This window comes from Equus przewalskii, chromosome 10, assembly GCF_037783145.1.
Source record: "Equus przewalskii isolate Varuska chromosome 10, EquPr2, whole genome shotgun sequence".
Taxonomy (NCBI): Eukaryota; Metazoa; Chordata; class Mammalia; order Perissodactyla; family Equidae; genus Equus; species Equus przewalskii.
Genome location: NC_091840.1, coordinates 57,880,310 through 57,906,591, shown reverse-complemented (window position 1 = coordinate 57,906,591; position 26,282 = coordinate 57,880,310). Strand labels below are relative to the sequence as shown.

The 26,282-nt window shown below is 38.9% G+C and overlaps 1 protein-coding gene across 1 annotated transcript in view; it reads left to right on the top strand.

The window, feature by feature from the left end:
• Positions 1 to 26,282, top strand: part of PIGL (phosphatidylinositol glycan anchor biosynthesis class L) — an 84,446-nt gene that overhangs the window by 1,315 nt on the left and 56,849 nt on the right. Inside the window, exon 2 of the mRNA XM_070563528.1 lies at positions 11,378 to 11,477. Coding sequence (XP_070419629.1) covers positions 11,378 to 11,477 — 100 coding nt within the window. The remainder of the gene's footprint in view (positions 1 to 11,377; positions 11,478 to 26,282) is intronic.

The window sequence follows — 26,282 nt, the reverse complement described above, 5'->3', positions numbered from 1 at the left end:
ACACCAAATCCTGGTGAGGATACGGAGCAACAGAAACTCTCATTGGTAGTGGGAATACAAAATGACACAGCCACTTTGAAAGGCAGGCAGTTTGGCAGTTTCTTAAAAAACTAGACATACTCCTACCATACATCCAGCCATCACATTCCTTGGTAATTACCCAAAGGAGTTGAAAACTTATATGCACATAAAAACCTGCGCACACCTGTTTACAGCAGTTTTCTGCATAATTGACGAAACTTGGAAGCAAGCAATTCAGTAGGTGAATGGATAAATTGTGGTATATCTAGCTAATGGAATATTATTAAATGCTAAAAAAATGAGCTATCAAGCCATGAAAAGGCATAGAGGAACTTTAAATACATATTACTAAGTGGAAGAAGCCATTCTGAAAGGCTGCACACTGTATGGTTCCAGCTATACGACATTCTGGAAAAGGCACAACTGTGGAAATAGTAAAAAGATCAGGGGAAGGGGGTGGGAGAGGAATGAATAGGTGGAACACAGGATTTTTAGGGCAGTGAAAATATTCTATCGTATTATAATGATGAATACATGTCATTATACATTTGTCCAAACCCATAGCATGTATAACACTAAGAGTGAATCCTAATGTCACCTATAGCTTTTGAGTTGTTATGTAGGTTTGGGTGTCAATGTTGGTTCATCAAGTGTAACAAACATACCATTCTGGTGGGGGATGTTGATAATGGGGAAGGCTGTGCATGTATGGGCGCAGGAAGTATATGAGAAATCTCTGTACCTTTCCCTCAATTTTGCTGTCAATATAAAACTGCTTTTAAAAAAGTCTTAATAAAAAAGACTTAATTAAGAAAGTATATATGGTAGGCCTTATTCTATGCCCTGAGGATTAAACATTAAAAACGGGGGCCAGCCCGGTCTCCTAGTGGTTAAGGTCAACACACTCTGCTTCAGTGGCCCAGGCCTGGTTCTCTGGCCCGGACCTACACCACTGATCCATCAGTACCCATGCTGTGACAGTGGCTCACGTACAAAATAGAGGAAGATTGGCAACAGATGTTAATTCAGGGGGGATCTTCCTTAGCTAAAAAATACAAAAACAATAAAAACGAGCAAGGTAAGGACTGTGTACTTGTGAAACTTCTAATTTAAACATTTGCCCATGTTAATAAGAATTTAATATATAGCCTTTTAAGTGATTTCATAGAGATAAACCTTAATTTAGTTCATCATCCTTTATGTATATTTAGTGGCTTTTTTCCAGTTTATCTCTATTGCAAATAACAGTGAACATCTATGTATTTCATATTATGTCATTAGGACTGATTTCTAAAATCGGCTCGTTTAAAGCTTTGCATGCATATTGCAGTTCCCAAAAACATACCAATTTACACTCGCTGACAGAGTATCTGTCTTAATAAAGCACTATCTCTAGCATTGATTAATGATTTTAGTGACATTTCTTGATTTAATATTATTTTTTTCCTTTAAAATCCTTTGTTGCCACTCATCTTAAACCATTTTTCATATATATTGCAAATTTGGATCTAAGCACTTCTCAGTCTTCCCTATTAAGGATATTAATTGTAAACAGATGCTAGTAATAGCCTTGTGTTTTTTTTGTTTGCTTTTTATTTTACCTATATTTTATACTACAACTGTGGGAGTCAGATTATAAGCAAGTTTGTTTCAAGATCTGCAAGAGAAACCTGGATTTTATTTGCAAAGTATCATAGGTGCAGTAAATTCTTTAATAAGTTTTTCCTTATTTTTCAGTAGGTTGCGATCAGAAATCAAAATTGTTTTCAAATAAAAAATATAAAGCATGCCCTTGTCGCATATTAAACACTCAGTACCTTTATTGTTGTGTTTCATTATTTCTTCTGAATCCAACTTGCTGCTTAAATTGTTCTCTCTTGTAATTCTTAAAGTTACTTTTAAAATCCCCAACTCAATCAAAAATATATGTATTAAATATTCCCCACACTCCTGACTTCACATTCTAACATGAAAAACGGGAAGCTAATAATTGGTAATATAATATAATGAAAGCTGTAATTGTGTAGTGGAGGAAGTACTATGTACACAAAATGGAGAAAAGCGTGAATTCTCTTTTTGGGGGTTCGGATTAAGGAAACTTCTCCAAAGAGATTTTCTTTTGAGCTGGGCTTTAAAAATAGCAGTTGGTAAAAAAATGCACATATCCTTTGACCTAACAGTTTCATGTCTAGTAATTCATCCTACAGATATATTTGCAAGTGAGTAAAATGACATACGGATAAAAAAAATAGGAGTAGGAATATAGGAAGTGGAGCAAGTCATTCTAGACATTAGTTAAAGCGTCAGTAAGTCTTGGACTTTATGAATAATTCATTCTAACTACATCTCCAGTTTTAAGGGGCAGGGAGAAGCATGAAAAAATATATATATTTTGTTATTGGTGGCTTATTTAATCCTTTCAGCAATCCCATGATAGGCACTATTAAATATATAACTTAAATATATAATTTGCTATTGCCATTTTACAAATATGGAAACTGAATCACAAAGAAGTTAAGTAACTTGACCAAAGTGACCAGCTAGAATGTAGAGAAGCCAGGTCCCTGTGGCTCTGCCCTTTCTCAACAATTACACCCAATCTGCCTCCCAGATTGCCTTGTATGCTAAGTCAGTTAATTAAGGAAATACCTATTTTGATCCCCAGGGTATGTTCCAAGAACCACTAGTTCATCAAGCTGATATTTTAAAAAAATGCCTTGGCCTGACAAGTTTGGGGATATTAGCCAGATATGCTATCTCCCATTTAGAGGTTCACAGTCTTTATTAGAATATCAATATCTTTGGGAAGTCTTACAGTAAAAAATCCTATTTAACTTTGTTTAGTCCAGCACTTCTCCAATTTATGTAACCACTGAAATACCTGTTAGTATCATATGAGAGAAAGCTATCGTAGATAGGAGGGTATTATTGAGTACATTTGGTGGAGAATTAACACAACCAGTTCTGTGTTTTAGAAAGCTCATTCTAGTGGCAATAAGGAGAATCATTTGGAGGGAAAGATTGGAGTCAGGAAAACCAATTCAGCCCCTCCTTTCCCCTCCAGACTGCGCTGCCACCTCTCACATATCAGACTTCCGTGTATTTCTCACCTATACACTCTTCTTTCAGTCAGTTTGATGAGCCTGTGCCAGCTATCATGCTGTCTTAATTACTACGGGTTTTATAGCACTAGTATCTGGTGTGGCCAGCCCTCTGATTTGTTGTTCTTCAGGGTGTGTTTGCTGTTTTTGAGCTTTGGAAGAGCAAATACATTCAGAAATAGTTAAGGAAAAAGCTTGCTGGCATTTTTATTGGAATTTCACTGACTTTATTAATCAATACAGGTAAAATTGACATATTTACAATATATAGTTTTTCCATCTATGATTTTATGGTGTCTCCTCATTTATATTGGCCTTCTTTAATGTCTTAATATCTTCATAACAAAAGTCTTATGTGTGTTGAGATGGTTAGTAATATTATCCTTTAATCTGTTTCTCATAGTAAGAGGTTCTTTTTGCAAATATTATAGTCTCTTGTTACTTTCTCATAGTTGATATTCTTTTTTATTTGTTTAAATATATTAAACTCTTAGATCTGTTCTGATAATTACAGTTTCTGTAGTCTGTGTGTCTGATTCTGCTCTTTGAGTAACTCATTTTATGTGACTTGTTTCCCTGTGTATTTTGTGGGGTTTTTTGTAAGCACATGTTTCTTGGAACCATATTTGCAGTATTTTAATGATTTACTTTTGCTTCAGCCAAGCAGCAAAGGGCACTACCCATCACAGATAGCTCTAAACTAAAATTTGAGATTTGAGATTTTTCAAGCCACAGGGGTAGTGCAAATTAAGGGTCCAAGCCCAAGTGCATTAGTTGTCTAGTGCTGTGTAACAAATTCTCTCAAAACATAGTGTCTTAAAACAATAATAATACTTTATCCTCTTATGGTTTCACACAGCACAGTTGTCTATGCCCCACGACACAGGTTGTCTATACCTCAGCTGGAGAACCCTAAGCCTGGGGACTGGAATCACCGGACTTAGCTAGAAATGTCAACCAGAACAGCCGCAAATGTTAAATCCATGTAGCTTGGGCTGCCTCACAGCCTAGTGCTGGGTTCCTGGGCAAATATCCTGAGAGAAAGCCTGTGCTAGGGTTAGCCACGTTGCCTTCTATGGACTAGCCTTGGAAATCACACAGTATCGCTTTCACTGCATTCTGTTTGTCAAGGCAGGCACAAGTTACATGCAGGTTCAAGGAGAGAAATGGACTCCACCTCTTTCTAGGAAGGATCAAGGTTCTAGAACTACATGTGGAACTAGAAATATTGCTGAAGCTGTTTTTGGAAAATACGACGCGCCACACCAAGCGAAGGTGAATGTGTAGTTAACAATTCTTAGGAAGTGACATTTTTATTTTCCTTTCACTAGAACCCAGTCTGAGGCAGAGATGTAGCCCAACTTCTCTGTTTAGGGTGCTTTTTTCCTACCTACTGTACCTACCTACTGTAGTTATTGCCTTTTGAAGGTCCTCTGTTTGTGTGGAGGTCTCCTTATTTGTGCCCGAGCTTTATCTCCTCCTGCCCTGACTTTAGGCTGGCAGGCATAGGCAGACACTCTCAAGGCGCCCTGGCTTCAGCTCCACCCTACCTGTCTGGATTCATGCTTACATATTGTCTCAGACCTCCAAAGAGAGCCCTTGCTTTCCTGCTAGTTCAGCCGTACGTTTCACATGTTCAGGTATTCTATGCTAAGAGGGTTTCTGCAGACATCTGATTCACCGTATTTCCTAAAACAGAACTTAATCAGGTTATTTTTAATATTGCTCTTTAATCATGAATAATTCTTCAAAGTTTTCCTTATTGACACACAAGTTTAAATCCAGCTCAAAATTATTAGTCTCATCTGTCTAACACTATTCTTTCTGGTTAATACATTTGAGATTTCTAAAAAAATACCTTTTTTTTTTCTTTTTGAGGAAGATTAGCTCTGAGCTAACATCTGCTGCCAATCCTCCTCTTTTTGCTGAGGAAGACTGGCCCTGAGCTAACATCCGTGCCCATCTTCCTCTACTTTATATGTGGGACGCCTACCATAGCATGGCTTGCCAAGTACTGGTGCCATGCCCGAAACCAGGATCTGAACTGGCAAACCCTGGGCTGCCGAAGTAGAACGTGCGAACTTAACTGCTGCGTCGCTGGGCCAGCCCCTAAAAAAATATCTTATGTATTGACTGTATTGACTGCATCCTAGTAAGAATGGACTAAATTAGTAACATTTAAAAATGTGAATTATGTTTCTTTAAGGGAGTTATAGAAGCTTTAGAACATGACTCAAAGGTTACATATCTCTGGTGCTATTTTGTAAATATATATATAAATACTTAGGTACTTTTCTCTAAGGTTTAGGTTGATAGGATTTCCATATGATCGTGCCAACCAAAGAGTACATAGGCATCCATGGACTAACTGAAAACAATGCCTATTTATAAATATTGATGCTGATGTGTTCACTGGCAAGTTAACTATTTGTAAGAGTTTTGTGTATTTCTAAGTATGTATTTACTTACTTTTTTTATAATTAAGCTTAGAATTTATATGCCAGGTAACTTTATACACACCCCTATTTTGAACCTAACATGATGTATAAGTGTTTGTAAAAATATTTGTCTTGGGGCTGCCCAGGTAGTGTAGTGGGTAAGATCACATGCTCTGCTTCAATGGCTTGGGGTTCACGGGTTCGGATCCCAGCGTGGACCTACACATACTACTCTTCAAGCCATGCTGTGGTAGTGTCCCACACACAAAATAGAGGAAAATTGGCACAGATGATAGTTCAGTGACAGTCTTCCTCGAGCAGAAAGAGGAAGATTGGCAACAGATCTTAGCTCAAGGCCAATCTTTCTCCCCCTAAAAAAGAAAGTTTTTTGTCTTGCTGAGTATTGACTTAATTGAAGAATGTTACATGCTTTTCAGAGCTTTTGTTTATTTAATGAGTTAGAGTTTTAAGAGTAAAAATAAAGGACTTTCTTAAACTATGAGAAACCACGCAAGAAATGCTAATAAATCTTAGGGAGGAGATCATGTCAGAAACCAAAGAGAAGTTCCCCAGTGACAAAGACTGTGACTAGTGAAAAGGAAAGATGCAAGTGTGAAAAAGAAAGAAAACGTGGTAGGACTAACCTGATGAAGTATAGAATGGGAATAATCAACAAAATATAATGCATTTTACAGAGCTTCGTATTGGAAATACTTGTTGGAACTGCTCATTGCAATGACTTGGACACTGTTCTCATGCAGTGCATACTTCTCATTCCATCTGATACAAATATGTCTGTCATTTCAGAAAAAGACAGTTACCCATATGTTTGGCCTTGTTAATGACCACCTGTAAGTCACAGATCAGAGAAACTAATGGAAAGTAGTGTTTCCATTAGTAAAGGTCAGTATTAATGTGCTCCTTTTGGGAATAATGAAAAAAATACAGGTCTTACAAGTATGGATATATTGGTTGATAATAGCATATGGCAGTGTTTCTTTTTCTTTTCTTTTCTTTTCTTTTTTTTTTCTGGTGAGGAAGATTGGCCCTGAGTGAACATCTGTTGCCAATCTTCCTCTATTTTTTTTTCTTCCCAAAGCCCCAGTACATAGTTGTATATCCTAGTTGCAGGTCATTCTAGTTCTTCTATGTGGGATGCCACCAAAGCATGACTTGATGAGCGGTGCTAGGTCCACACCCAAGATCTGAACCAGCAAACCCCAGGCTGCTGAAGCAGAGCATGCAAACCTGACCACTCTGCCATGGGGCCGGCTCCATGGCAGTCTTCCTGGATCTTGGCTGCATAGGTACATGCTCAGTATTTTTTAAGAATTGTTTATTTTAATGATCTTTTACAAAATTGTTTTACCAATTTTAAAGATATAATTTCTGTTTTACAGTAATAACTCATAAGTGAAAGATACTTATTCAATGCAAATCTAATTTCTTTTTTATATTTTTTATTGTGATAAAATAGGCATAAGATGAAATTTACATTTTAACCGTTTTTAAGTATTCAATTCAGTGAGTGGCCTTAAGTACATTCACAATGTTATGTAACCATCACCATTATCTATTTCCAGAACTTTTTTCATCATCCCATGCAGAAATCCCACCTATTAGGCAATAACTCCCTATTCATTCGTCCTCCCAGCCCCTGGGATCCACTGCTATACATTCTGTCTATAAATTTGACTATTCTAGGTACTTCATATAAATGAAGTCATACAATAATTGTCCATTTATGTTTCATATTTTAATTAATATAATGTTTTCACAGTTCATCTATGTTGTAGCATGTACCAGAACTTCATTCCTTTTTAAAGCTGAATAATACCCGCATTGTATATACCACGTTTTGTTCATCCACCAGTCTATTTTTGGATGCTTGGATTGTTTCTGTTTTTTGGCTACTGTGAATTATGCTGCTATGAACATGGGCATACAAGTATCCATTTGAATCCCTGTTTTCGGTTCTTTTGAGTATACACCTAGGAGAGAATTGCTGAGTTATATGGTAACTCTATGTTTAATTTTTGAGGAATCACCAAACTGTTTTCCACAGCAGCTGCACCATTTTACGTTCCTAGCAGTAAGGTACAAGGGTTCCAGTTTCTCCACATCCTTGCCCTACACTTGTAATTTTCCATTTGTTTGTTTTTTGTTTTTTACTATAGCCATCCTAGGAGGTGTGAAATGACATCTCATTGTGGTTTTGTCTTGCATTTCCCTAATGACTAATGATATTTAGCATCTTTTCATGTGCTTATTGGCCATCTGTCTGTCTTTGGAGAAATGTCTATTCAAGTCCTTTTACCCATTTTTTTAATTCTGGCTTCATTTTAAGTCATGATTTCTCCAACTGGGTTCTCTGGACACATTCTAATGAAAGAGTGTCCAGCTTTCTTGATTCAGCTTCCTTTTATCTTCTCCAGTAACGCTGCTTGCTTCTTTTCTCTCTCCAACTTGGAATTGGTAGTTACTTCTTGCTGTTGCCAATCTCTGGATCTCTTCACTGTTCCCCGTTTGGCCCTCAAATCCTCCATCAGTTATGTATCAGATTCTTTGCATAAATTCTTATTGATGTAAATATTTGATATGGTTTCTGTTTTCCTGGATATACCCTAACTGGTACAGAACCTAAACTCCCCCATTTTATAGTTGGGGAAAATGTTAACCTTTTATTCTTCCAAGTACATTTTAGAATTAGCTTGGTCATGTTCAAGGAAAAACCTTGCTGTCATTCCTGAAACCCAGGAACTTAAGGAATTTCTTCAGCTGCATGAAGTTCATAAAAGGCTAGGTATTAGCACCATGATGCCTTGATTCCCAATCTACTTCTCATTCTGACAAATTAAAACTTTCAAGATGGGGAACTGGGTAACGGAGTGGGAGAGAGGCTTTTTTTTTTTTTTTTTTGCTATAAATGGCTTTGGTCCTTTTGATTTTTGTGGGTTTTTTTGAGGAAGATTAGCCCTGAGCTAACATCTGCTGCCAATCCTCCTCTTTTTGCTGAGGAAGACTGGCCCTGAGCTAACATCCATGCCCATCTTCCTCTACTTTATATGTGGGACTCCTGCCACAGCATGGCCTGCCAAACCATGCCATGTCCGCACCCAGGATCTGAACCGGCAAACCCTGGGCCACTGAAGCAGAATGTGCACACTTAACCACTGCGCCACCAGGCCGGCCCAAGATTTTTAACCGTGTAAATCTTTTATCTATTTAGAATAAATAAATTAAAAAATTTTTTAAGTAAAGTAAAATTTCTACCTTTAAACATTGTGGTGTACAAATTTGGGCCTTTACAAAGTGGCTTTAATTTCTATTAAATGTCATTGTGATTGCTAGTTATTACTGAGAAGTGTAAGTTATCAGAAGATGGAAGACTTCATTAAGCATACAATTATGCATGAGCTTTTATACACACACATACTGTAGTTCTATAAAAATAAATCTACAGTAATCTCATTTTCTGTTTTCTAGAATAAAGATCTCTAAACTTTTTTTGGTCACATTTTCCTGTTGGTAAAAAATTTTGAGCATATACTCCTGTTATATGTATCTTTATTTGTAATTGTATTAAGTACATGGACCACTGAACTATTATCAACTAACCATTATAAAACATTCATAAAAGTTGACTTTTATAAAGGACTAGATAAAAAGATTAAGAGGGAAAATTCTAAGGCTTTTCTTCCACCCCAATAGATTATCTTGTGTTTTTCTTTCTTTTCTTTTTGTTTTTTTTGGGGGGCGGGGGAGTGAGGAAGATTGGCCCTGAGCCAACATCTGTTGCCAATCTTCCTCTTTTTGCTTGAGGAAGATTGTCCCTGAGCCAATCTGTGCCAGTCCTCCTCTATTTTGTATGTGACACCCCACCACAGCATGGCTTGACAAGTGGTGTGTAGGTCCACGCCCAAGATCCAAACCTGCAAACCCCAGGCCGCCAAAGCAGAGTACATGAACTTAACCACCACGCCACCAGGCCAGCCACAGATTATCTTGTATATCCCAGGGTGTGCCCACCCTACTTTGACACCATTCTAGAGTGTGTCAGTTAAGAGCTGCTGAAGAATCTCAGTCATTTATTCTGTTGAGGTGGCTACATATTCACCAAACTTAGTAAAAATATTTAAAATTGTCTCTGCCTTTGACTCCCTAACTTATTTCAAATTCCTTAATCACACAAAGCAATAAAGCTGGCTCCATAAACACATTAGCCTCAATTCTAAGCAGTTTCTGACAACCATAGTCATGACGTTGATACCCTGTGAACTTAAGAATTGTATCACTAGTGTACAGTAGAGTCTTTATCACCAAAGATCAAGTATCTTTGGAACAAAGTGGGAGATAGTACATGTATGGATTTGAGAGGAACCTAAAATATGATGTCCATCACAAAATCGACTACAGTTTCTATCTGACTTTGAAAAAAGAAGATAACTCAAAAAGTTGTGATGAGGACAATGCAAAATTAAATCTGTTATCTGGAGTCTTTTTACAGTTAGTCCCTTTGTTGAATACAGTGTAATGACTGTCTCCTGTCTGGGTTCAAACAGTTCCGAACTAGTACCCCTGCCAAAGTTGAAAGGTTTCACGTGAGAGTTTTTCTCTGAGTTAGTTATCTGAAACAGGAAGCGAGCCTCTTTTTCCACCCTTCATGAGTGCATGCAGTGTACTGGGCACCAGGATGACACAAAGTTGAATAAGACCATGACTTTCAAGGTCAATGACATTTAGAAATTAATAATCTGATCATGAAGAAAAGTTCATACTTATTAAGCAGAATGCTGGAAGTGAATACTTGCCAGGGAAAATAGGAGAAGGCTTCCCAGAGGAAATGCCATTTTATCTGGACAATGAAGATGAATTGTAATTCAGGACAAAAGGAAGAAGAGGAGGGAGAATGTCAAGATAAAGAAGTCAAGGAAAGAGAAATGCTGAGTGCTCAACTGGGTGCTTTCATATCTATTAGCTCATGGAACCCTCAGGAAAGCCTTATGAGATGACGGCTATCCCCACTTTACCGTTGGAGAAACTGGAGTTCAGGATAGTTAAGTACCTGGCACAAATCACACATGCAATTATCTACTGGAAAGTTGAATTAAGGGGTGCATTAGCTAGACACTTGCTTATGATGAGTGCAATTTAAATGGTACCAAGACTTCACTCTATCTTATTTATAAGGATACAGAGGTATACTTACCAGAACTATTCTTAGGAGGTATAGTATGCGTATTGGAAAAATAAAGAATACCTAAGCTATTCGGAATGCTGATACAATCGAGATCCCCCAGGTCATGCTGAGATAGCCGATTGCTAAACTCCAAAGGAGAATATTTTCCTATATGATGCCTGCACATTTTCCTGTAATAGTCAGGAGTAGCAGCCTCTTTAAGTAAATGTTTAACAAATATTTGAGGACTATCAATATAAAAGGGCCCAAGCTAATAGTGTGCCCAGATACCCAACTTGTTCTGAGCTGTTATACAAGGGTCAATCCTTAAATCTGCTTAACTCCAAACCCAGTGCTCTGGGCGACATACCATGCTGTCTGCAGCATGTGACTGAAATGCAGACTGACTGACAGATACAGAGATGGGGAAGAATTAAGTGGTGATTCTGGTAACTGTGCTGCTGGCAATCTTCTTATCTGATAGTAACCTCAGTGTTACATTTTCATCAACTTTTTATCATAACCACGAATTTTTCAGGTAGCTCAAACCCTTTAGGAAACAAGATGAGATAAGAATGAGTGAATAGATAGATCTCTATTGTTAAAGAAATCTACCGCTATATATTTGTTATCCTCAGGAAATTACTACAATCAAGGGGAGATTCGTAAGAAAGAACTTTTGCAGAGCTGTGATGTTTTGGGGATTCCACCCTCCAGTGTAAGGATTATTGACAACAGGTAATTTATCTTATAACAACGTAGAAATTCATTGGCAGTAAACATGCAGCGGTACACTTAAATGACACAAAACACTAATGTGAGTAGATAAGAACATCTTATTTTGAGAAATCAACTTAAAATAGTTTCACATTTGTTTTTTTTGTTTTTTTAAAGATTGGCACCTGGGCTAACAACTGTTGCCAATCTTCCTTTTTTTTTTTTTTAAGAATTGGCACCTGGGCTAACAACTGTTGCCAATATTTTTTTTTTTCTGCTTTATCTCCCCAAACCCCCACTGTACACAGTTTTATATCTTAGTTGCATGTCCTTCTAGTTGTGGGATGTGGGACGCCGTCTCAACGTGGCCTGACCAGCAGTGCCATGTCCGTGCCCAGGATCCGAACCCTGGGCCGCCACAGCGGAGCGTGTGAACTTAACCACTCGGCCACGGAGCCGGCCCCTCACATTTGTTTTTAAATAACACTGTTTTAAAAAAACATTTTTGAGGGGCCGGCCTGGTGGCACAGCAGTTAAGTTCACACACTGTGCTTCAGCCACCTGGGGTTCACTGGTTCGGATCCCAGGTGCAGACCTACACACCACTTATCAAGCCATACTGTGCAGTGGTGCAGTGGTTAAGTACGCATGTTCTGCTTCGGCAGCCCGGGGTTTGCCAGTTCAGATCCCAGGTGCAGACATGGCACCAGTTGGAAAGCCATGCTGTGGTAGGCGTCCCACATATAAAGTAGAGGAAGATGAGCATGGATGTTAGCTCAGGGCCAATCTTCCTCAGCAAAAAATAGGAGGATTGGCAGTGGATGTTAGCCCAGGGCTAATCTCAACCCCCACCAAAAAAAAAGAAGAGGGACATTTTTTGCATATAGCCACAATGCCTTTATCATCACATCTAACAAAATTAATAGTAACAGCAATTCCTTGATGTCCTCCAACAGCCAGTCCATATCAATATCGAAATTTCTCAAGGAGCTCAAAAATATCTTTTTACAGATGGTTTGTTCAAATCAGGATCTACACAAGGTTCACATGTTATAGTTGGTTTATATTCTGCATTGAACTGTCCCTTCCCCCCACCCCCACCATGTTATTGATTATTGAAAAAACTGAGATCATATAGAATGTCCTGCATTCTGGATTTGTCTGTCTGCTTCATCGTGGTATTATCTAAGTTGTCATTCTATTGTCCATATTTCTTGCAAACTGGAAATTAACTGTAACTTTCGGGGAAAAGAATACTGCATAAGCTGTACTATATACTTCATATTACATCATTCCAGGAGACACATACTATCTGATTGTCTCACTTATAGTAATTTTACAATTGATCAGTGAGTTCACATGGCAATGGCTGCTCTTTTCATTTTAAAGACCCACATCAACATTTCATGTAATGTTTTCATGATTGCCTGAATCATTAATTAACTAGAAGCTGTAAAGTGGTGCATTTCTAAATGTCTCGTGTATTCTAAATGTGTTAGCTGTAATTCTGTAAAGCAGAACTTTCCCTATCAACTGGGACTGTTCAGTTACCTGATATAAAATTTGATCCAAAAAGAATAAATGCTCAATTCTTTCCCTTTTTTTTTTTTTTTTGCCGAGGAAGACTGGCCCTGAGCTAACATCCATGCCCATCTTCCTCCACTTTATGTGTGGGACGCCTACTACAGCATGGCTTGCTAAGCCATGCCATGTCTGCACCTGGGATCCAAACTGGTGAACCCCGGGCTGCCAAAGCGGAATGTGCACACTTAATCACTGCGCCACTGGGCCGGCCCCCAATTCTTTCACTTTAATTGCCGTTTTCAGAATAAGGAGTTGATGCGTACATACCTCTGGTGGTAATCAATTGTTTGTTTGTTTCTTGGATGGAGGAGGGCACATTTTTTATTTCATTAGAACTTATGTGTTTAATGTGTTCGGTGTTTCCATTTCAGTCCTTATTTTCTTTGATACTCCAATTGTCCCATCTTTGGCCATTGAGCCTCTTCGTGTTGCTTCATATGTCCTTTTGATATGACCTCTTTAGTCTTTTAGGATTCCCTTGTTGTCAAGGACAAATGGATTTTCCAGCACCATCCTGTATACTGTCCTGCCCCAATCCTAGAATCAGCTGTTCCTCAAAGGAGCCTTGGTTTCTCTTAGGCTGTGATGTGTGGAGACCATAACCAGGGTTCTAGGAGTGTTCATTGCTGCAGTGTTATTTTGTCTCGTTGTTACTTGACCTTTATAGTGGACAGAGCTAGTATATATGTATTTTTTTTAAGGAAAAAATATCGAGATACTAATGATTACAATTCAGAGTTAATATTTCAAGGATTTTGTTTAATGTCTTTGATTTTTTACAATTCAATCTCTTTTTCTCTTACACTGAAAGTCTTGCTTTCTAACAATATGAACATAATTATTTTCTTCTATAATCTTTTTAAGGATTTCATAAAACAGATTGAAAAAGATTTTTGTTTAACATACTCAGAAAAGCAGATGTTGAAAACCAAGGCTAAATGTGATCATGATGTGGGAAATTTACTTGAAAATGATTGAGAAAAAATACATACCTATATAGATCAAGCTAAAATGGCAAAATGTTAATAATTTGAATCTCGGTGAAAGGTCCAAGAGTGTTAATTCTATTCTTTTAACTTTTCTGTTTGTCTAAAAATTTTTGTAATAAAAAAATTTCAATTACCATACCACATGCCTTTTTTCCTACTGTTTTCTGGCATATAAAATATGTTTTCTTCTATTGTTACTGACCTGCGTATTGGATTTTTTAAAAATCCGAGATCTATATTAACAGCGACTGAAGTTTGTGAGGGTTATGAGCTTTGGGGCTTAAAAATCTACTCCTTACCAGCAACATAGCTTTTGGGATTTATTTTAGTTTAGTTTGTGCTTGCTTCCTTTCTTGAGGTTTTCCTTTTCTATTATCGAGTAATATGCAAGAATGAAATGATACAACTTAAAACATCATGAAGATACCAGTTCCTTCAAGTATAGGCAGAGAAGAAAAGAACTGATCGCCCTAGATATGTATATAGAAAAGCCAAAGTAGTAATTCCAAAACCAAAACTTGATCTGCTATTTTTACAGGACAGGAGTACTAGAGAAAGAAATTATATCTTTACTATAGTCTATATGTAGTTATATCTTAATTTTCAGACACTGTCCAGGAGCTGAGGCCCGTTTGGACAGTTTTCCTACAATTGGGTAAACACTAACCAATTTCTAAGATGAACTGGTAACTTTACTTAAACAGTGGACCTTATATTCTGGGGCATACAAGGGAAGTCTGTGACAAACATGCAGCTCACTGGTCTACTAAGTGGTTTCTGTTATCTAGATCCAAGGTCCACAGCTAAGGACCAGGGAAGAGCTGCCAAGGTAGAGGTTGCCATGTCTCTACACAAAGAAGGTACACACTGCCTCACCCACCACTTATTTATTCTTATTTTCTACATCATTCCAGCAAACTTAGTCTCAGTTGGTTTTTGTTTCTTTTTTACTTTAGAAGATTAGAACAAGTGCATTATTAGATGAAGGAAGGGAGTTACTGGTATAGCAAGACATGGGTGAGTCTAATAAATTGCAAATGAGAGCCAGCCGTGATGGTCTAGTGGTTGAAGTTCAGTGCTCTCACTGCTGCAGTGGCCCAGGTTCATTTCCTGGCTGCAGAACCACACCACCTGTCTATCAGGTGTCATGCTATGGTGGTGGCTCACATAGAAGAACTAGAAGGACTTACAACTAGGATATACAACCATGCACTGGGGCTTTGGGGAGAGAGAAGAAAAAAAAGAGGAAGATTGGCACTGATTTTAGCTCAAGGTGAATCTTTCTCTGCAAAAAAGAAAAAAAATTACAAATGAGTGCTGGATATGCTGAGATCCACCTAGGTGGCGTGAACAGTGAGATTTGTCCTCTCACGTATAAAGTCATCCAGAATCAAGATGGTTCCAGGGGGGCTCAATAACATCATCAAAAACTCAAGTCCTTTCCATCTTTCTATGCAACTGCTTCTTCGCCATGTCAATATGCTTCGCCTCAAGATGACAAGGTGATTTCTCAACAGTTCCAGATGTCGTGTGCAGATACACTTGTGTCCTGCCAGTAAGGGGAGTATTTTTCTTCTGCACGTCACTTTATCTTACGGATTAAAACCAGAAGTCCCCAGCAGACCTTCTCTCAGGTCTCCTGCCTTGCGTGGCTCACCTCCACCACAGCCTCTACCACCTTACCAACCACTGTAGTAGCTACTAGTTACTGGGAAAGCTAATATCTAGTATTTTCAGCAGAAGAGTGCTGGGAATGGCTATAGGTCGGGAAGAATGCTTATTTTGTCTGGCTGTCTTGCAAAGCTTGTATGCTTCATACCCCACATAGGCTTGTATTTTTTGTTCAGTTAGGTTAGTGAAGGCCTCCAGGATTGGCCTAGGCTGGGGCCTAGGTATCAAACTTCTTAGGATGCAGAGCAAGGAGATGTATTTCAAGTGTCAAATTATAGCAAAGAACAAAAGATAGGTTAAGCAGAGGTAAAGAAAGGAAAACAGACCAGAAAGACAGAATAGGTTCTATGGGTAGCATCTGGAAAACTGCCTAGCACCTTTAGAAGATCCACAGCAGAACCTGGGGGTGGGAAGAAGCTATTAATGGCCCTAAGACCACTTGGGTGAGAAAAATCCAGTGGGTTGTTAAGCTTAAATTATCTCCATGCATTGTCCATGAGCTGAGTCACTCTCCCTGCGTTTCCTTTTTCATTTCAACATCTGCTTTGTTAGCTGCTTTCCCCTCCCCAATTCCAATGGAAAGGGGAGTGGGGTAGTTTAGGTGAGCTGTGAATAAAATAGCCTTGGCAGAACATGCATCTCTTCGTGTTTGAAGCTTCATGACATCACGCAGAAACATACACTGTGAATAGTGGAGACAGATGATCAGTTTTGCACTTTAGAATGAACACTCCAATGATTCTGATGATAGAATGGATTGAAGAAATTAAGACTATAGACCAGTTAGTTTATTGCATTGGTCCTGGTAAAAGGAGAATGTCTTAATTTAGAGTACAGCATCTAAGATGAAGATGATGGGATGAATTTGAATCCTATTTAAGAGGTTGAAATGGCATAATTTCAGGGAACAGAGAAAATTTGGGATAATAGACATAAGCATAGATATCTAGGTAGATAAAGATTAGCTAGTGTAGGGGAGGAAGACAATTCCTCTACCTTCTAGGTCCTTCTGGTTGGTCGAAGAATTAAATTGACATGCGACAGAATAGCAGGAGAAAATCAAACAAAGCTTTATAACGTGTATACATGGGAGAAACCCAGGAAAGCTGAGTAACTCACCAGGATGGCTAAAGCCACCACCTTAGATACCATCTTCAGCTAAAGACAAAGGAGGGTGTTGGGGGTAGTGGTTTGGGACTTCAAAGGGGAGGAAGGCAATTTACATGGACATGGAAAAGCAAATGTTTGGTAAACAGAGCTTTGATGAGAATAGGCTTAGCAAGGACCCTCCCAGGCTACCACTCTACTGAGCTCAGAGTTATCTATGGTGATGGCCTGTCCTGGGGACAGGCCTTCTATCTTAAATTCTTTTAGGAAGTTAGGGGCGAGTTCAAAGATTCTTTCAAAGATTCTTTCAAAGTCTCTTGTCTTAATCAAAGAGGCACATTTTGGGGTGGCAAATTCTGATCCCCAACACTAGCACTGTTTGCAAAGGAGGAGAATTGGGTAATGGGAAAATAACAGATTTGGCATCCTTAGTATGTAGGAGGATTAAAGCCATTGGAGCAAATGAAATTGCCTGTAGATCAGCTGGGATGATAAGAGATTAGGGGGTGAGGGATGGGAAGAAGGGAAAACCACAAACAGTGAGGAGAATTATAAGTTTGGTGTCATGTAAACTGAGGAGTGGCAGTGAGATGCTTAAGCAAATGAGAATTGCCTGCCCATAGAAGAACACCAATATTAAGCAAATTTATCATCAGATGGTAAAAAAAATTTTTTGTCCTTTTTTTCACTAGAGAGTATTTTTAACATTTTTCCCATATCATTAAATAGTCCTTAAAAGTCTTTAATGGTTATAAAGATTTGATCATAAGGATATACTATAACTTATTTAACATTCTTTTACTACTGAATATTTAATATTTCTAATATTTACATAGTTGAAAATGTCATAAATCTTTGAAGTTTTGACTCTTTCCTTAAGTAGATTCCTAGATGATGAAATACTGTGACATAGGACAGGACTTCTTATAGTTTTCTTCGTCTAGGTTCTAAAAAAGTTCTTGCTAAGGTTATTTTGATTCATTTTAATTTTTTTATTATTATGAGTAAGTTTTTATGATATATTTTCTAAGACTACTGCTGGTATGTAGAAGATTTATTGATTTTAATGTGTATTTCTTTTATATTATCCACTTACGAAACTTCTTTAAAAAGCCTAACAGTATTTTGCTTGATTTTAAGTTTTATAGGTAAATTATCTGCAAATAATTCTAATATATCTTCCATTTTTCACTGTATGCCTCTTATTTATATTCCTCTTCTTATTATGTTGGGTGAAATTCTTTAAACTGTGTTAAATAATTGTGGTAAGAGCAGGCAACTTTTTTTTTTTTAAAGATTTTATTTTTTCCTTTTTCTCCCCAAAGCCCCCCAGTACATAGTTGTATATTCTTCGTTGTGGGTCCTTCTAGTTGTGGCATGTGGGACGCTGCCTCAGCATGGTCTGATGAGCAGTGCCATGTCCGCACCCAGGATTCGAACCAACGAAACACTGGGCCGCCTGCAGCGGAGCATGCAAACTTAACCACTCGGCCACGGGGCCAGCCCCAGAGCAGGCAACTTTATCTGTATTAATGATTTGTTTGAGAACACGTCTAGTGTCATCATTAACTGTATTGGCTGCTGGTTATGAAAGATATTCTTTATCATGTTAGACATTGTTGTTGGAAATTGACATTCATTGTGTTAGATTTTGGGGAGCTCCTCTTTGTTTTGGTGCGCTACAAAGAGAAAGGAAAAAATTTCAATTTATGCTCAGTTTTACCTGGCTCAGGGAAAACTGTTGGGATCATGCTGGGGGAATTTCTTCTCTATCTAAGCCAGTAGATTTTGTAATGCTTTAAAGAGCACAAATCTAGAACTAGACTGGCAGGACTGAAACCCCAGCTTTATCACGTTGTTAACTGTGTCACCTAGACAAGTTACTTAATCTCTGTTCCTAAACTTCTCCTCTGTAAACTGTGGAAGGTATGTGGTTTTGAGTCAATTCGTGAAAGAAATCATTTGCTCATTTGTTTTCAAAGTTAACCTACTTCCCTTTTACTTTGTGGGTATATGTTGTGATGTCCTATTAATAATAACGTTAATAGGCTTCTGCTCAGGCACCCCATTTGCACACAGACTCCTGCCAAAGGGCAGTGTCTGCTTTGGCCCAACAATGCAAGATGTTTTTTTCAGTGCCAGATCTGTGTTGTGAAAACTGTAATCAAACCAAAGGTCTCAACTTGGTTATCAAAATCTTTACCCTCATCATCTGTCTCAATTAATTAATTAAAAAAAAATTTTTTTTTTTGAGGAAGATTAGCCCTGAGCTATTGCCAATCCTCCTCTTTTTGCTGAGGAAGACTGGCCCTGAGCTAACATCCGTGCCCAACTTCCTCTACTTTATACGTGAGACGCCTACCACAGCATGGCGTGCCAAGCGGTGCCATGTCCACACCCGGGATCTGAACTGACGAACCCCGGGCCACCAAGAAGCGGAACGTGTGCACTTAACCACTGCGCCACCCAGCCAGCCCCATGTCTTAATTTATTACATTTTTTATATGTCCTGAAGATCATGTAGCTTCAGCAACATCCCCTACTTGGGAAAGGCTACAGTAGAAGTATAGTAAACTTGTTAAAAATAAATAAGAAGCTGGTTTGAAAATTCAAGGAAACCATGTGTCTTAGTCTGCTTGGGTGTGCCATAGCAAAATACCATAGATTGGGTGGCTTAAACAATAGAAATTGATTTTCTGACAGTTCTAGAGTCTGGAAGTCTCATATCAAGGTCCAGCAGGGTCAATTTCTGGAGAAGCTTTGCGTCTTGGCTTGCAGACAGCCATCTTGCTGTATGTTCACATGGAGGGGAGAGAGAAAGATAAATTTCTCTCTTCCTCTTCTTGTAAGACCACCAGTGCCGTGGGACTAGGGCCTCACCCTTATGACCTCACTTAACTTTAATTAATTTCTAAAGACTCTGTCTCTAAATACAGTCACATTGGGGGTTAGGGCTTCAATACACGAATTTTGAGAGGACACAATTCAGTCCCTAGTAACATGCAAACTTTAGTCTTTCAGCCTGTCATTTCATAACCCAGAAAAGGCAGAGCTGTGGAATCTTACTTTAGGTTTTTTAGATGAATCAAAGAGAAAAATGAAGGGGAGAAAGAGAAAAGAAAGTCATTTACCTACACTCATAATAATAATAATGGTAAATATGTATTAAACCGTTATTGTCAGTGCCAAAAACCTCATGATCTTATTTAATCCTCAAAATAATCCAGTTATTTTTCCCAAGTTGTAGATGAGAAACTGAGGCATCTGAGAGGTTGAGTAATCCGCCTGAGCTCATCCAGCTGATAGGTGGTAGAGCTGGCGCTTGAACCGGGGCGACCTGGTCCCAAGCTTACGCTTCAACCACTGTGTTCTGTGCACACTTCATTCCTGACATGTGCTTCCACAAAGGTCGTCCCTTTTAATTCTTAGACTAACTGTACAAGATATGTTTTATTATCCTTTCTTTGTTTGTTTCACATGAAGAAACTGAAGGTCAGAGAGATTAAAAGAATGCTCTGAGGCCACGCGTTTAATAAAGAGCAGTGCTAGGATTCCAACCAGAAAGGAAGATGGAATTGATTCCTGACTCTCTGCAGGAAAGTAGGTCACCGCTTTGTTACTGTATTTGAAAAACCAAAGTGGTGTATAAGAGCACATTTAGTTGACGTTGTGTTTGGGCAGTTCTTTCTTCCTATTGTTCTGAAGTTCATTGCACGATTCCGGGGAAACATTTAGCCAGAGGAGCTCACCCCAGTAAACCCCTTATCTAATCCCTTGAAGAGGGAAAAAATTCAGTTCTCAAGAAAAGAAGGCACCTACAACTAGGATATACAACTCTGTACTGGGGGGCTTTGGGGAGAAAAACAAAGAAAGTAGATTGACAACAGATATTAGCTCAGGGCCAGTCTTCCTCACAAAAGAAAAAAAAAGGAAGGAAGGCAAAATCTCAGTCATTAGACAGCTGCAATGGATACTTTTGATAACTTTACCCAATTCCTTAATATCTATGGATTCTGCTAATTTAATGGTCATATGATATTAAAATGCATTTTAACAGACACCTATGCAATACCTGGAGTGGGCAAGGCACTGTGCTAGAAGCTGAAGAAAAAGAAAAACAGCTAAAGGTACAGGAACTGAATAGTAAATGTTGGCATGACAGTCATTGCTGCTGCACGTGTGGAAAGCTGTTTCACTGTGCACATGCTAAAGTTCGGGCCTAGAGGGAAGAATAGAGACCCTCTCCGAATACTTGGGAATTGTCTGCCATTGCAAAATGCAACCTACAGCAAGTGAACTAAATTGTTCACTTAACAATTTAGTTCATTTGTTGCTTTTGTGCTTCTTAATGTATTAGGATGAGTCCACAGAGTTACTTCATTGATATTTCAAAACAAAACGAAAAGCACACACATTTCTGTATCAGAGGTAATTTCTAAAAGGATACATACCAGACTCTAATAGTAGCTACTACTTAATTGGGACAGGGAAGAGGGACACTTTCACTTTTTAATTCCACAGAATTTTGTACAGGTGGATTTTTTTTTTTAGCAAGCCTATATTACTTTTTAAATTATATGTATTTTTTAAAAGACTACCCCACACATCTAATAAAACATTCTTACCTCTCTACTCAGCTTCTATCCATGCAAATAAGTTAGAAGTAAATTAGAAGTAATTCTGTGTACATTTTGATAATATTTGATTTGATAAATTCAAAATATAAAGTTCCTTGAAAAGATAATAATGCTTTTAAGCCTTTTTTATAAACAGCGTGTTCTTCTTATGGGCCTCATTCTGGAGGATGAGTAGGAAGAGGATCAGATACACTGCTCTGAAGTACTCTGTCTGGAAATGATGGGAATTCAAGAGAGGCCTGATTATGATGGAGTAAGACGAAACATCCCCCCAATTTTAACCCATGCCCGTTGAAGTGCTTTGGGACCCAATGACCTATTGTTTGGCAAAACTTGCAAGGTCTCAAAGCTATTTGCAGCCTGTCTATCCCCCTTCTCAGCCTCATCATCCAGCACCTTCTTATACACACATCACGTCTATTACCATAACAAAAATAGGTAGGGCTGGCTACCCAGTACCCCAATCTGTGCCTCCTCTGCACCTTTGGTCTCATGTTTAAACTGGGCCTCAAATGCACCATGCTTTCTTATGTGTCCACGCCTTTGCATGTGCTAGTCCCTCCCTCTGTCATGCTTTCTCATTTCCCAATGCCCCTCACCTTGTGCCTCCAGCAAGCTCCTATATTCATCCTTCAAACCTCAGCTCAAGGATCGCCTTAGACTCCGCAGCACCATCCCTGATTTGCCCAGTTTTCTTAGGCACTTTTGTTAACTCTCATTGTCCTGTTGTATCCAAGCATACACACTGATTTTTTGCTCTAGGCCGTAAGCCCCTCTGTATCTCTTATTCCTGTGTCACCAACCTCTATCATAACCCTTGATACATAGTAGTTGCTCACACATGTTTGCTGAATAAATGAATGACTTCACTTGTACCATAAGCTTTCTTCCCGTGGCCAGCATTTAAATGTGTGGTCTTGAAGAACTGAATGATGCCTATGCATCCCAACCCCCTTTCCTCACTTTTTCTTCATTTACCCAGAAATGGTGATTAGCAAACCAATTTCTGAGACTTAAGTGAAATTGTTTTCACTTTCTTTAGTTACAGGAAACAGTCCAGATTCCTGACTTGCATCATTATTTTTAACCTTCTGAAAAGCTCTGAGTACTTTGGTTTGGAAGGATTTTTCTACATCTCTTTATTTTACCGTTCTATAGATTTGGCTCTGTTGTCCTAAGGTTTCAGCATAATAAAAATCTCATTTCTCCCAGTGCTTGTCTTAACATCAGTTTGATGTTAACAAGCCCAAGACTTTTACAGACTAATTTTAGCTGAACAAGAAACAGAATCTAGTACATACTAGGAAACATAAATGAGCCTGGCTTACTAGCCGTTCTTGGAAGTCTTTGTGTTTTCCAATAAATGCAAATCATACAGTGAAAGAGAAGCCACAAAGGAGAGTCTGGGACTGTCGGGGTCATGTTGGTAATTCAACTCCCTCTCCTTTTGAGACCCAGTAGAGCAGTCCCCCTACAAAAACCAAGAAAGACTGTATGCTGGCTGCCAAAGTGCATCTGACCAAGCGTCCGCTCACTGTAAGAGATGAAAATACAGCTTCCCGCAGTCCTTTTCTCCAATACACAAAGCAGTGACTGGGCTGAGGCTCAAGGGCACAGTTCCAGTCCCAGCTGGCAGGAGTAAGTCAGGGCTCCCGTCCTCCCAAAAGGCACAAAGGACAAGAATGTTTCCTAGAAAAGAAACCGGGCAAGGAGACCAAAGTGGACCTAGCTGATATGGAGCTATTGTGTGCAAACTGAAAGCTGCTTCAGTACTGCTGCAAAGGCAGATTATTCTGAGAACTGAAGGGAAGCTGGGCCTTTAAGGAATATGACTGGGGCAGTCAGTGCAAAAGAAGTAATGTGGGACTGGGGAGGGGTGGCCTTAACAAAGCATGCATTTGTAGCTAATGCTACTCCTTGGAAAGAAATTGCAAATACCACAAAAATAGGATTCAAGGTGACTGTGTAGGGGCCGGCCCGGTGGTGCAGCAGTTAAGTTCTCACGTTGTGCTTCTGTGGCCTCGGGTTCGCTGGTTCAAATCCCAGGTGCAGGCCTACACACTGCTTGTCAAGCCGTGCTGTGGCAGGCATCCCACATAAAATAGAGGAAGATGGGCACAGATGTTAGCTCAGGGCCAGTCTTCCTCAGCAAAAAGAGGAGGATTGGCAGCAGATGTTAGCTCAGGGCTAATCTTCCTCAAAAAAAAAAAAAAGGTGACTGTGTGTTGTGATATTAATTACAGCACTATTTACAATAGCAAAAAATTGGTAGCAACCTAAATGTAGCAGTAAGCGTTTAATTAAATAAACATGGTCCAGAACATTAAACCACAATTCAAAGTTTTTTATGCATGTTTAATAACCCAAGAAGATGTTCATAACATAATATTGAGTATTTTCCATAGTTTTGATAATGAGCATGCATTAGTTGTAAAACAAAAGTTTTCCTAGATTTTTTAAAAATATTTATTTCTAATGTTTTTCAACATTATTTTTTTTTTTTTAAGATTTTTTAATTTTTCCTTTTTCTCCCCAAAGCACCCCCAGGTACATAGTTGTGTATTCTTCGTTGTGGGTCCTTCTAGTTGTGGCATGTAGGACGCTGCCTCAGCGTGGTTTGATGAGCAGTGCCATGTCTGCACCCAGGATTCAAACCAACGAAACACTGGGCCACCTGCAGCAGAGCGCACGAACTTAACCACTTGGCCACGGGCCAGCCCCTCAACATTATATTTTTAAATTATTTTTTGACGATTTTATTTTTTTAGAGCAGTTTCAGGCTCACAGCAAAATTGAGAGGAAGGTACAAAGATTTCCTCTATAACTCGTGCCCCTACACATGCACAGCCTCCCCCATTATCTACATCCTCCACCAGAGTGGGACATTTGTTACAACTGATAAACCTACATTGACACATCATAATCGCCCAAAATCCATAGTTTACATAGGGTTTCCTCTTGGTGTTGTACATTCTGTGGGTTTGGACAAATGTGTAATGACATGTATTCATCATTATAATATCGTACAGTGTTTTCACTGCCCTAAAATTCTTCTGTGCTCCACCTGTTCATTCCTCCTCCTACCCCCAAACCCCTGATCTTTTTACTGTATCCATAGTTTCGCCTTTTCCAGAATGTCATGTAGTTGGAATCATACAATATGTAGCCTTTTCAGATTGGCTTCTTTCACTGAGTAATATGCATTTAGGGTTCCTCCATGCCTTTTCATGGCTTGATAACTCATTTCTTTTTAGCACTGAATAATATTCCATTGTCTGCATATACCACAGTTTATTTATCCATTCACCTGCTGAAGGACATCTTGATTGCTTCTGAATTTTGACAATTATGAATTAAGCTGCTGTAAATATATACGTGCAGGTTTTGGTGTGGACATAAGTTTTCAACTATATTTGTTTTTTAAAAATGAAGAGACATTGAACAAAGGTGCAAGTGGTCAGATTTGTGTACATATGTATATTTTTTCCGTTTTTTTTTAAAGATTGGCACCTGGGCTAACAACTGTTGCCAATCTTTTCTGTTTTTTCTGCTTTATCTCCCCAAACCCTCCCTGTACATAGTTGTATATCTTAGTTGTGGGATGCGGGACGCTGCCTCAACATGGCCTGACAAGCAGTGCCATGTCCGCGCCCAGGATCCGAACCCTGGGCCGCTGCAGCGGAGTGCAAGAACTTAACCACTCGGCCACAGAGCCAGCCCCTACATATGTATTTTTAAGAATTTATTTAATAATACATATTTGTAAAAATCATCCAGATGCTCTCACTTGGAAATAACCATTATCAATACTCAGTGCTAGCTTTCTTTTTTTTTCTCTCCAAACCCCCCAGCATAGTTGTATATTTTAGTCGTGGGTCCTTCCAGCTGTGGCCTGCGGGATGCTGCCCCAGTGTGGCCTGATGAGCGGTCCATGTCCACACCCAGGATTCAAACCAGCAAAACCCTTGGCCACCGAAGCAGAGTGTGCGAACCCAACCACTCAGCCATGGGGCCGGCCCCTAGCCTTCTCTCTATACATATCTGCAGACAGAAAGATTATGAATACGTTAAGTATAATTTTAGAAAAGTGGAAATAATTTCATAGATGCTATGGTTTTGATAAAATAAAATTGAATTTTACTCGAAAAGAAATGGAAGTGAAACTAACGAACTTTAACTTGACAGAAACTTCAGATAAGTGTTTCCATCTAATTCAATTACAGTGGATTAATTCCTGAAAATATCTGTCCAAAATTAAGAAGAAAAGGTAGTGAAATATTTCGAGATTGCAGTTAGTGAGGTTTTGGTGGTGATGGTCGTGATAGTAGTTGTGTTTTTAACCCATGTTTCAAATTAGCTACTTCTACTAACTGCCTGAAGGAAGTGAGTATATGAGACGTTTTCCCAGAAACCGTCCTCCCCAAATTCCCATTATTTTGTTACTTTTACTTTGTCAAGGTTTATGACACAGTCTTTTCAAAAACCATGATTCCCACAGTTGTTTAATCTTAACCCTGTGTTTAGTTAGCCACAGTCCAATCGGTCTGTTTTACCATGGTTTGTCCAATCCTTAAATCGTTGTTCTGATTGATTCCTGATTTGACAGGAATTCATCAAGCAATGTGTTTTCGAAGAGCTGTGCATAGATGCTATATTTTTATATGTTTAAGAATATCTTGGGAAGGGCCCGGTGGCGCAGCGGTTAAGTGCACACGTGCCGCTTCAGGGGCCCAGGGTTCACCAGTTTGGATCCTGGGTGCAGACATGGCACCGCTTGGCACGCCATGCTGTGGTAGGCATCCCACATATAAAGTAGAGGAAGATGGACACAGATGTTA